Source organism: Filicampus tigris, chromosome 4, assembly GCF_054856515.1.
Source record: "Filicampus tigris isolate MCC_2025a chromosome 4, RoL_Ftig_1.0, whole genome shotgun sequence".
In the NCBI taxonomy this organism is placed as follows: Eukaryota; Metazoa; Chordata; class Actinopteri; order Syngnathiformes; family Syngnathidae; genus Filicampus; species Filicampus tigris.
In genome coordinates this window covers 28,496,942-28,509,222 of record NC_141220.1, presented here as the reverse complement: position 1 = coordinate 28,509,222, position 12,281 = coordinate 28,496,942, and the positions used below count along the sequence as shown (strand labels likewise).

The window sequence follows — 12,281 nt, the reverse complement described above, 5'->3', positions numbered from 1 at the left end:
TTTTGGAATCCGTTCTCGACTAATTTGGTAACCCATTAATAATCGGAGACCTGCTTTACCTTACAATTTTCTGAAATTTCGGCCTGTTATCACTATTCTGATTTCTGTAGTCCTCCATGAAAACAAGTGATTGTCTTTGTGATTCTTCAAAATAACATTTGCAAACATCTGCTTTTGCTTTGAAAAACTGATCAACATTTTTGCCAATTTTCTGATAAATGGACCAAACCAATAAGTAAATCATCAGTAATTTATGTGTGCACTGTGAAGTTGAAATAATGTCCTAGTTTTGAATAAATATATTTTTGAATCCCATTTGTTAGCAAAGTAGTCAACAAGCATTCATTATCCAATCCGGTTATCCTCCCAAGGCTCGCAGGCACGGGGGAGACACATGCAAACTCCACACAGGAAGGCCAACCTTTGCACCGTGAGGCGGACGTGCTAGCCAGTAGTCCACTGCGCCGCAGTAATTGTTTAACATTAATTATTAAAATAATTGTTGGTTGCAGCCCTAATTGAAATGGCATATCAGTCTTGCAATTGTCAGTTGTCATTTTTCATCTAAAGTGTTTTTTTTTCCTATCCCTCAAGTCAAATTGTTTCACGTGAAAGCCCGCAATGCCCCCAAAAAGTTGGGTAACAATGAACTACTATGAAAAAAACCCCCATCAATGACTGTTTGACTTCCATCACATGATGGTTATGTACACGTCACCTGACCTCGAAATCTTATACAGCAAAACACGCATACAGCGTTGTACGTCTCGTTTTGCAATAAGCCTCAGTGAGCACACTGAGGCGCTGCTCGTGCACTTTTAATGATTGAAACGATTCATGTACACGGTGGTTTTATTTTGGTATCCGCTCGCTGCCTGCGTAGTCGTCAGTGTGGTGTCTTATTTTGATGGCTGCTTCCGGTGGCTTCCTTCGTGCTTTTGATAAGAATTCGGGAGGACGGCGGACATCATCCAGCAGTCGGGAGCTCGTTGGCGGACGTGAGAGAAGACCGCGCAGGAGGCCAGGTAAGATGAAGATGGAAATAAAAAAGAAACTTGTACTACGTGAGTAAAAACCGTCAATTTTCACTCGTAAATAAGTGTTTTTGAAAAAATGTAAATTGTTGTGCTTTGGAAAACAAATTTCCTTTCCGACGTTTCAACGTAAGAGCAAAAAAACATTTAGCATAGTCAACGTCCCTTTTTTTATTTCTAAAAGTGTACATTTTAAATGTTGAAAACAATCAATGTGTGTGCACGCTCAGCATAAAGTGGAAAAGAAGCACGGTTACCACATTGACGCCAGCACTAGCACATCCCATGCGACTCCGACACACACTAAAGCAATCTTCCACGTGAGCTCCGAAGCGTTGCCATGGCAACAGAAGGACCATTCGGCTTCATTTTCTGGACCAATCACGTTGCGCCTTCGTTCGCGAACCACCCCCGCCCCCCTAAATAATCTATGGTGTTCTGATTTGTAGAATCCGTGTCGGGCATGTTGGAGCAGAGCGATGACGTGGGCGTGCCGCCCCCCCACGAGATGATGGCGCCCCCCAGGGAGGACGACACCCACTGCTCCCTACCTTTAAGGCACGTGTCTGCAGCATAGAGGTTTTGTTCTTTTAGTTTGAAAGTTCACCAAGAAGTAGATGGATGCTGTGATAAACTGTGTGCGCGCGTGTATAACATTCTTGTCACGTCCAAAACAAGTGCTACATCACAAAGCCTTTGTGCTTGTGCGCGTGCCTGCGTGTGTGCGTGCGTGTGTGCGTTTGCTGGGGCGTGCGCAGGGTGGGGCCAATGTCCACCTGATGGGGGCCATCCACAGCAACCCATGAAGACTAAAAGATATTTCATGGTCATGTTTGGTTTCAAATTAGGGTTTAAAAGTAGGGTTAGGGTTTCAAAGTAGGGTTTCAAATTTAGGTTAGGGTTTCAAAGTAGAGTTTTAAAATCGAGTTAGGGTTTCAAATTAGGGCTTAAAAGTAGGATTAGGGTTTCAAATTAGGGTTTGGGTTTGTAAGTAGGTTTTCAAACTAGGGTTAGGGTTTCAAACTAGGGTTAGGGTTTCAAAGTAGGGTTTCAAGATAGGATTAGGGTTTAGAAGTAGGGTTTCAATTAGGGTTAGGGTTTCAAACTAGGGTTAGAGCTTCAAAGTAGGGTTTCAAATTAGGGTTAGGGTTTCAAAGTAGGGTTTAGAACTAGGGTTTGGATTTCAAAGAAGGGATTTAAACTAGGGTTAGGGTTTCAAATTAGGTTTTAAAAGTAAGATTAGGGTTTCAAATTAGGGTTAGGGTTTGTAAGTAGGGTTTCAAACTAGGGTTAGGGTTTTAAATTAGGGTTAGGGTTTCAAAGTAGGGTTTTCAAACTAAGATTAGGGTTTCAAATTAGGGTTTAAAAGTAGGTTTGGGGTTTCAAAGTAGGGTTTTGAACTAGGGTTAGGGTTTCAAAGTAGGGTTTCAAACTAGGGTTTGGATTTCAAAGAAGGGATTTAAACTAGGGTTAGGGTTTCAAAGTAGGGTTTCAAACTAGGATTAGGGTTTAGAAGTAGGATTTCAATTAGGGTTAGGGTTTCAAACTAGGGTTAGAGCTTCAAAGTAGGGTTTCGAACTAGGGTTAGGGTTTCAAATTAGATTTAAAAGTAGGGTTGGGGTTTCAAAGTAGGGTTTCGAACTAGGGTTAGGGTTTCAAAGTAGAGTTTTAAAATAGGGTTAGGGTTTCAAATTGGGGTTTAAAAGTAGGATTAGGGTTTCAAATTAGGGTTAGGGTTTGTAAGTAGGGTTTCAAACATGGTTAGGGTTTCAAACTAGGGTTAGGGTTTCAAACTAGCATTTGGATTTCAAAAAAGGGATTTAAACTAGGGTTAGGGTTTCAAAGGAGAGTTTTAAAATAGGGTTAGGGTTTCAAACTAGGGTTAGAGCTTCAAAGTAGGGTTTCAAACTACGGTTAGGGTTTCAAACTAGGATTAGGGTTTCAAAGTAGGGTTTCAAACTAGGATTATGGTTTAGAAGTAGGGTTTCAATTAGGGTTAGGGTTTCAAACTAGGGTTAGAGATTCAAAGTGGGGTTTCAAACTCGGGTTAGGGTTTCAAATTAGGGTTTAAAAGTAGGATTAGGGTTCCAAATTAGGGTTAGGGTTTGTAAGTAGGGTTTCAAACTAGGGTTAGGGTTTCAAACTAGGGTTAGGGTTTCAAAGTAGGGTTTCAAACTAGGATTAGGGTTTCAAATTAGGGTTTAAAAGTAGGGTTGGCGTTTCAAAGTAGGGTTTCAAACTAGGGTTAGGGTTTCAAAGTAGGGTTTCAAACTAGGGTTTGGATTTCAAAGAAGGTATTCAAACTAGGGTTAGGGTTTCAAATTAGGGTCTTAAAAGTAGGATTAGGGTTAGGGTTTGTAAGTAGGGTTTCAAATTATGGTTAGGGTTTCAAACTAGGGTTTCAATTAGGGTTAGGGTTTCAAACTAGGGTTAGAGATTCAAAGTGGGGTTTCAAACTCGGGTTAGGGTTTCAAATTAGGGTTTAAAAGTAGGGTTAGGGTTCCAAATTAGGGTTAGGGTTTGTAAGTAGGGTTTCAAACTAGGGTTAGGGTTTCAAACTAGGGTTAGGGTTTCAAAGTAGGGTTTCAAACTAGGATTAGGGTTTCAAATTAGGGTTTAAAAGTAGGGTTGGCGTTTCAAAGTAGGGTTTCAAACTAGGGTTAGGGTTTCAAAGTAGGGTTTCAAACTAGGGTTTGGATTTCAAAGAAGGTATTCAAACTAGGGTTAGGGTTTCAAATTAGGGTCTTAAAAGTAGGATTAGGGTTAGGGTTTGTAAGTAGGGTTTCAAACTATGGTTAGGGTTTCAAACTAGGGTTAGGGTTTCAAACTAGGATTAGGGTTTAGAAGTAGGGTTTCAATTAGGGTTAGGGTTTCAAACTAGGGTTAGAGCTTCAAAGTAGGGTTTCGAACTAGGGTTAGGGTTTCAAAGTAGAGTTTTAAAATAGGGTTGGGGTTTCAAAGTAGGGTTTCAAACTAGGATTAGGGTTTAGAAGTAGGGTTTCAATTAGGGCTAGGGTTTCACAATAAGGTTTCAAACTGGGCGTAGGGTTTCAAATTAGGGTTAGGTTTTCAAAGTACAGTTTCACATCTGGGTTAAAATAGGGTTGGAGTTTCAAAGTAGGGTTTTAATCTTAGTTTTGGGTTGCAGATGAGTCCTCATTGGTCAGCTGCGGCCGATCCCGGGTACGCCCCGGCCCCGACCGGTCGCCAGCCAATGGCCCATTGCTGTGAATGATGTTGATTGGCTCGCCGCCGCCGCTTGGTCTCTGCCTGCCAAGCCTTGGCGGCCGCACACTGCGCTCTTTCTTCTCGCGCACAAAACAACTTGAGCGCAAACACAAATTGTTTCATGCGAATACTGATTGGCTTTTGTCTCAACGACCTCATTGGCGGCCACTCACAGTGTGCGTGTGTGTGTGTGGGTGTGTGTGTGCGTGTGTGTGTGCGCGTGCGCGTTTGTGTTCTTTCAGGCTGCATATGGTCGACGATTTGTCCACCGAGGATGTGAAAAAGTGTTACAGAGGATCAGTAAGTGAAGAAAATGATGTCTTAGATTCAGATTTCGTTTCAGACTCTTCCGATTGGGTCGAGGGCAACATTTTGTGCTTAACGATGGTGATTTTTAACACTGAAACATGAGCTTGCACACTTTTTGGAGAAAAAAAAAAGACATTCAAATGAATTTTTAAACCATGTCAAGCAGTTTATTTTAATCATGAAATAGTCATTCCTGTGTTTGTAGTTTTTACGATGACTGATTATTGTAGTTATAAAGGAAAGCTTGATTTCATCGAAGTGAAGCAAAAAAAAAGAAAAGTCAAAAAATGGCGTGCTGGCTCCCTCTAGTGGTGTGCCTGAGAAATGTAGAAAAAGTCCACTTGCGTTGTCTTGAACTTCTTCGGACATTCAAGCACAAAGAACTGTTTCTTTTCAGATTCAGATTCAACTTTTTGGTTGCAACACATTTTTAAGATCAGTTTCTTTCCTTTTTTTTTTCTAATTAGAATTTTGAATGGATTTTCTTACTTGCTGCAAGACGTCCAAGAAATAGTTGTTACAACAGCACTTTTTGGGGCAATTTTGGGGCGATGAATGAACGCAAGAAATATCCCGTTGTTGTTGCTGCTGCTGCCGTTGTTGCTTTTGTTGTGTCCAGACAGTGAACAAGTACAACAGTCAGTACCACAAACTGTTCCAGCTGGTCCCTAAAGAGGAGCTCCTAATGAAAGGTACGTTTTGTTTGAATCTTTGACGCCACTCTCGTGTCTTTCATTTTTGACAGTTGCGTGTGCGCGCGCGCGCGCGCTTGTTTGCGCAGTCTACTCGTGCGCGCTGCTGCGCGACATCCTCCTGCAAGGACGACTGTTCATCTCCAGAAACTGGTTGTGTTTCTACGCCCACCTTTTCGGGAAGGACATCAAGGTGGGCGGAGTCACGGGCCGCCCCGCCCCCGCCCCGAGGTTCTGCCCCCTGAGCTGACGCGTGCGTGTGTGTGCTGGCGCGCAGGTGTGTCTTCCGGTGGTTTCGGTGCGACTGGTGAAGAAGCACAAGACGGCCGGCCTGGTGCCCAACGGCCTGGCCATCACCATGGATACGGGCCAGAAGGTGGGCGGGCGGGGCTTCGAATGGTCTGCTCATTGGCACGTTCCCGCACCTCCTTTTCCACTCCTATGACGAAGGTCACGCGGCTTTGTTGTGTTGTGGTCGTGTGTGCGTGCAGTACGTGTTCGTGTCGTTGCTTTCCAGAGAAAACGTCTACGACGTTCTCAGGAGGATCTGCACCCACCTGCAGGCCAGTTGGGGAATTGCACGCACGTCCTCACGTTGTCATCGTCAACGTCGTCAAGCTCTCATCTGTTGGAAGCTCATCGGTCATCCTCGTTTGTTTCTCACCTTCTCATCCTCGAGTCTTCCGATCGCATAGTCTTCATCCTCACGTTCTGGTTCTTCATCTTCACGTTTTCATCCTCGTATTCTCATTGTTTGTCCGCACGCCGTCGTTTTTTGTCCTCTCGCGTTGTCATCTTTCGGTTTTGCTCTCACGTCGCATCTCGGTCGCCTTCTCAGGTGAACGGCAAGAGTTTGAGTGTGAAGGAGTTCCTGGAGGAACGCACGGCTTTGTCGCTGGTAAACACGGACAACGCATCGCGGCGGCCATTTTCCCCACACGTGACATCATCATGTGTGCGTGCGTGTTGCGCCCGTCAGGACGAGTTCCCCGAAGTTCTCCAGTGGACGAGGACGCCGTCGCTTCCCGCGGTCTCGTCATCACTTCCTGACCTGCTGGGAGACTCCGCCCCTAGCCACGCCCCCGACGCGCCCTTCACTGTGCACGCCCTCGCCGGTAGGCACGACCGCCTGTCAATCTGCCCCCGCCGCAGGAAGTGCAACACGTGTGTGTGTGTGTGTGTGTGTGTTCAGACAAAAGTGTGGAAGCGGACAAGCTCCAACAAGATCCACGAGTGGACAACAACATCGTCTTCATTAAACTCTTCATCCTGCTGTGAGCGTTGACACCGCAACCCACATACCCCGAAAAACACACACGAGCACACTAACAAAGACATTCAAACACACAAACGAACACGTTCGCACACACAGCAACATGCAAACACTTTAACACAAACACACATGTACTGAGACAAACCAACACACTAACGCCCGTACGCACACACACACTCACCCCGACACACAGTAACGCGCAAAACACACTTTCACCCATAAACACACACTGACAAACATTTCTCGTTTCTATGTATACTGCCACCTGTTGGTTGACATGCAACATGACACACAATAAACAAGTGTGTGTGTGTGTGTGTGTGTGTGCGCGCGTGTGTGCGCAGCGTGTTGGCGTTGGTGTTGTCGTCGTGTTATCTGGCCTTCCGAGTGCGGCGCCTGGAGCAGCAACTCGGCTTCCTCACACAAAGGTACGCGCACGCGCACGAGCGCGCGACAGTTGTCATGGTAACGGAGCGCGTGCCGAACGAACGTTCCAGAAAGGCCTGCGTCGGTGGCGCCGAGCTGCCCTGCTGGCTGACCAATCACATGGCTTGTGACACACGCTGACCTTCAGGGGCGCTCCCGAGGCCCGGTTGCCATGGCCACAGCCCGGCTGGTCCACACGCACGCCCACTAGTCGGACAAACGGGCGGGCACGGAGATGTGAGCTTGCACAAGTTGACAAATCACCACGGCAACCACTCGTCACGGCGACATCGGCGCGAAGCTGACGGGGCGTCGCACAAATCAATTCCCGGACCGACCACACGGGGGCGACCGCCATCTGTCGTCAGAGATTATCGCAATGGGACTAATCCCGTCACGCCGCCGCTCACCCGGCGGCCAGAGGTCAAAGGTCAACATTAGGCGCAAGCCGTCAATCAAGATTCCTTCACAATAAAGGAAAAACTTGTTAGCATGCGTGGAGGTTCTTTTATTACGGATAAGTCAAAGCGGAAGAGAATTTTGGTTTGAGTCCTGCTCAAATTCTGCTTCCTCTTTGCTTTCGTCGTCATGTTGTTCTCATCTTTCACGCTCACGTCAGTGTCATTTTCTCATGTTTCATTGCGTGTTCTCATCATCATGTGTTTTTATCCACATCTCATCCTGTGTTAGCTACGCAGCTAGCCCGTTAGCCGTCAGCAGGAAGTGAGGCGCTCTACTTTGAACAGTTGGACTTCCTGCCCGGTCTGAGTGTTCTAGCCGCTATCGCTAAGAGTCCTCGATGTGGCTTTGGCTGCCAAAGTGTCCGGCGCCGGCGCCGGTTGGGCCGTCGGCGTCGTCGGCGTCGTCGCCACCGTTGTCCCGCGGTGCATCCTGCTGGTTAGAAGGCGCGCGTCGGAATGCGCGTTAGCCACCGTGTGGCGCCGCATGGCGCCCGCCTTCTCCAGGTAGGCCTCGCCCTCGTGCTCCACCAGGGGCGCCAGCGACGAGCACATGTCAGGGAAGGAGCCGTCGCCTAGCAACCAGGGCAGACCGCTGCCGCAGGACTCTGAATACAAAACAGAAAAAACAGCAGAAGCAACATCAGCAAACTCAAACCTTACTAAGAACCAGAACCCCAATAGGCCTCTAAAAGGAACCAAGATCTAAATAAGAACTGGACCCTCAATATAAACTGGACCTTTGTCAACAACCAGACTCTTAATAAGAATCAGACCCTTATTAAGAATGGTACTCTCAATAAGCAGAGCTTTACTAAGAACCGGACCCCTCCAAAATAAACTGGAAACTTATTAAGAACCTGACTTAAATTGTCCTTTACTAAAGCCTAGGCCCTCAAACAGAACCATACCCACAATAATAATATTGATCATGATTAGGGCAAGTACTGATATCCGCTATCGGTGCCGATACCAGCCATATTTTAATCGATATCGATCGCTACCGATACCGTCCACTGATGCTTCAGGCAAACAAAAGTCGACATTGAGTAAGTCCTCCTCGGCAGTAGGTGGCGCTAAATTACGGCCGTTTGACACAACGGCAAATCGTCATGTTTTCGGAAAGAAAGGTCACAATTTCTTGTCACTCTGTTACGTGAAATTTTCTTACTGGTATCAGTCTGAAAAGAAGTGGTATCGGACATCCCTAATGATAATGCTGATGACGATCAGACCCTTTTTAAGAACCGGATCTAAAATAAGCACCAGACGTACAAAGGACCGAACCCTCAATAAGGACCGTCCCTTTCCTAAAGCCCAGGCTCTCATAAAGAACCAGAACCTCGATAAGAACCAGACCCTTAATAAGGACCGGATCCAACCTAAGGACAGGACCCTCAATACGGCCTGGACTAGTTACGTGCTGGACAGTAAGTGTTGAAAATAAAAGCCTGAGCAGCATTAAGACTCTAATCTCGTGCTTGTGATCCTCTTTAGTTTATTTGTGTCCTTTGCTTCCAGGAATGAGCGCAAACGAGCACATTCCTGACGGCCTAGCCTTTAAAGTGCCGGTGCCCGTAGTGCGGCTTAGCCTAGCGTGAGCCTAGCATTGCTAACACTCACATTCCATGAAAAGAAAACCAAGACCGTGTTCCTAATAATTCGCTCTTTCATTACTTCCTTAGCTTGACAAAAATGAGGTTGCAGTCCTCACTGAGGGTCTGCTTCTTATTAAGGGTCCTGTACCCTAGCGAAGGATCCAGTTTTCACTTAGATCGCGGCTCTTAATAAAATTCTGGTTCCGCGTGAGGGTATAGTTCTTAGCAAAGGTCTGATCATTATTGAGGAGCTGATTGTTTTAGAGGGCCTTCTCCCAAAGTAAATTACCATTCATGCGGTGATTGTCTAGATCATCGAAAAAGTATGGCCTGCCGCAATAGTTAGCATCCCTGTTAGCAAGCATGATAATGCGCTAACTAGCCACAAATCTGTTGCCCTGGCAATCACAGGACGCACCTGAGGGGCTCAGCTCCACGGTGACGACGTCGCTGAGGTACGGCGACACCACCATGGCCGTCAGGCGCTCGAGATGACGGTAGCGCTGGGTGGACGCCGCGCCGCACTCGCGCACCCCCTGCAGGATGCGTGCGGAAATATGGCATTACGGTGACACCCGGCGATGCCGCGCTTCATCTTTCACGCCACTTTTAAACGGAAGATTTTTAAATGATAATCCCGTTATCTCGTCTATGGAGTTTTGCATTAAGTGTTAGCCTTAAGCTAGCAGACTACGTCATTCAGTCATGAATGATGATGACGATGATGATGAAGACCTGCAGCACCAGCAGCATGTGCGTGACGGCCGGCGGCACGCTGCCCGCGCTTCGCAGATTGTCCTCCAGGGGGAGCTTCAGCAGCACCAAGTCTCGGAAGGCCAACAGCGCCATCTGTCGGACCGAAAGCTCCTGACCCTGCGTTCGCACGCGCATACACACGCAGGTGCACACACAAACACGAACATTCACTCACATGCCTAGATACACATGAGTCAGCGAGCATTGAGCCAAACGGGAAGTGCAGCGCGCGTGCGATGATGTCATCACCTGTAGCGGATAGAAGATAGCCTGCAGGGTGGGCAGCGTCTCGGTGAAGAAGCGCCGCCACGTCTCGCCCACCGCCGCCAGCTGCTCTCCACCTGGGGCCGTGGGGTTGGGCATGCATGCTGTTACCGTGGCAACAGCCGACATCAACCACTCCTCCTCACCAGAGATGAAGATGCGCTCCAGAAGCTCCGTCAGGCCGCCCGTCAGCAAACGGTTCTGAAGACGCAAACGCACAACGGGTCAACTTCCTGTCCGCGCCGCCACACTTCCTGTCGTGGGGACAGCAACGATACCGCACCTGCAAGTAATCTGTGACGAAGGAGCCCATCTCGCTCTTCAGCAGCCACCTGTAGGACAACAAAGATGGCCGCCGCGCGTCAGGCAAACAATACCAACATCGCCGCCGGGAAGACGAGAAAGCGGAAAGTGACGAGGAGGACGATGACGTCACCTGATGTTCTCGTTAAGCGCGTAGAGCTCGTTCGGCTGCAGGGCTCCGCCTCTGAAGACTTTCATCACCGCTGATTGGACGCTGAGGACACAGGAGGAGGAGCTGCCCCATGATGATGATGGAGCTGATGTTTACCGCTGTTAGCCGAGTGAGCTAGCCTGCTAGCATTAGCGTGCGCGCACGACTGGTGTGCATGTGCGAGTGTGTGACAGGAAGTGACCCGGCGGTCCGGCACGGCCACTTCCTGTCAAACATCTTGCTTGCTGCTGACGAGAGCAGGAAACACACACTCTCACTCACACACCACCATCGGACACCAAGCACGCACACACATAATATGCAGATAATGAACCTCGTGAGCAGGAAATACACACTTCCTGATTTGACACACACTCAGGGAGAGTTTTGAAAAGAGGTGTGTACCTATTCCAGATGGTGCTGTTGCACGTGTGCAGCGTGTTGGCTCCGGCGTTGAAGCGAGTCAAGTCGGTCAGAACTGGAGAACTCATGAAACGAGGTCTGGAGCGCCGGAAAGATCCCATCATGCACCACACCTCACCTCACCTCACTCACACAAGCACACACGCACACACGAAGATTTCAAATGCTGTCTGGATGATGTGTGAGATTTTAAATCTCGCACATCCAACTAGGGTAAATCAAACAACTCTTATTTTGACACACAAATGCAACTTCCTATCCTGTCTCGTTTATCAAGGGAACAACACTCGGAACTCGGCATCAGAAGTGTGGTAACCATGACAACCCGCATCCCGACGACGTCTGCTTACGCCCACAAATTAGCATAATTTTTTTTTTTTTTAAGTCAAGCCGCGTCCCGCCTCACGATGCCACTTCCTGCCGCGCAGCCGCCACTTCATTAGCTGGCTCTCCGACAATCAACCGGTGGACTGATGAAGAATCTCCAAACTTTTTTCCCTCTTCTCTTCAAATGAAGGACAACAAAAAAACAGCAAAAAAACTAAACTCCCAACTTTGTCTGACACGTGACATGTCATCAACCGTTCATTTCACAAACTTTGACGCAGGACGCGCACGGCCAAAATCATCGACGTGGACGTCCGTGCACGCGCTTTGAATGTTTGAACTCACCTCGCGTCTTGGCGCTCACTTTATATTTTCGGGGGGGTCATATCAGATGACGTCAAATGCCGTCATCGCGCCCCGCTGTCACGTGACCTCCGTCATGCGCTTGTTAATTTTTTTGGGCATGTAAAAAGTTGCAAAGGTTTGAAAAGTGTGGCGCTTGCTTTCTTCGCGTGGCTTCCTCGCACCAAAGTGTTGGCGGGAGAACAAGCCCGACGTGTTGCACGCTTACATTTCCGCTTCAGACCTTCACAGTAAAAGCTCAACTGGATTTCCACAAGCGATTTCTCTCTATTCAAACTCCTGAAATGTTTCAATGATTATATGATTGAAAGTTGAAAACATGTAACTACTTTATAGTTATTATAGATTATTTATGTTGATTATTTATGTTGAATAAAACACATTGAATACAATGATTATTTCGCCAGCATTTCATAATACATAATTATAGCTGTAAAAGAAGTCATCTGACTATAGACATGTATGTTTTGTCTCTTCTTGCTTCTCACTTTCTCTCACACACGCACTTATGTATGCTTTCCACACACAAATGTATGCACTCACTAACGCAAACCAGGCAAGTCACACACACACACATACACACACACTAGCAAAGTGAACGTGTTTGTGATGTCAACACGTTGCCTTTTTGCCCTTTTCCTGTTGTCACTGTCAACACGTCTTAAAGGTTGCCTGC

General features: G+C 47.3%; 2 protein-coding genes across 9 annotated transcripts; one reads left to right on the top strand and one right to left on the bottom strand.

Annotated features, from left to right (window-relative positions):
• The first annotated feature begins 789 nt into the window (after nt 1-789).
• LOC147149301 (GRAM domain-containing protein 2A-like) lies at nt 790-7,452 on the top strand. 6 transcript variants are annotated; one of them, XM_086027480.1, is made up of 12 exons: nt 802-1,025; nt 1,484-1,592; nt 4,505-4,562; nt 5,191-5,263; nt 5,353-5,456; nt 5,541-5,639; nt 5,755-5,826; nt 6,102-6,161; nt 6,243-6,378; nt 6,456-6,537; nt 6,881-6,964; nt 7,111-7,452. In XM_086027480.1, exons 1-12 carry the CDS (start codon nt 908-910, stop codon nt 7,265-7,267), a joined length of 1,152 nt encoding a protein of 383 aa, XP_085883606.1. In that variant the 5' UTR covers nt 802-907; the 3' UTR covers nt 7,268-7,452. The 6 variants fall into 6 exon arrangements, with proteins under 6 accessions (XP_085883608.1, XP_085883603.1, XP_085883605.1 ...); XM_086027477.1 differs by having other exon boundaries at nt 791-1,025; nt 5,781-6,161; XM_086027479.1 differs by having other exon boundaries at nt 792-1,025; nt 5,781-6,161; nt 7,038-7,237.
• LOC147149300 (proline-rich protein 5-like) lies at nt 7,447-11,803 on the bottom strand. Of its 3 annotated transcripts, none has more exons than XM_086027483.1 (9): nt 11,588-11,803; nt 10,898-11,042; nt 10,475-10,576; nt 10,322-10,370; nt 10,185-10,239; nt 10,024-10,115; nt 9,754-9,891; nt 9,437-9,554; nt 7,447-8,028 (listed from the first exon to the last, which is right to left on the bottom strand). In XM_086027483.1, the coding sequence occupies exons 2-9, from the start codon at nt 11,017-11,019 to the stop codon at nt 7,736-7,738; spliced, it is 969 nt and encodes a 322-aa protein (XP_085883609.1). In that variant the 5' UTR covers nt 11,020-11,042; nt 11,588-11,803; the 3' UTR covers nt 7,447-7,735. The 3 variants fall into 3 exon arrangements, with proteins under 3 accessions (XP_085883609.1, XP_085883610.1, XP_085883611.1); XM_086027484.1 differs by having other exon boundaries at nt 10,475-10,555; XM_086027485.1 differs by lacking the exon at nt 11,588-11,803 and having other exon boundaries at nt 10,475-10,598; nt 10,898-11,569.
• Between the last annotated feature and the right edge of the window lie 478 nt (nt 11,804-12,281).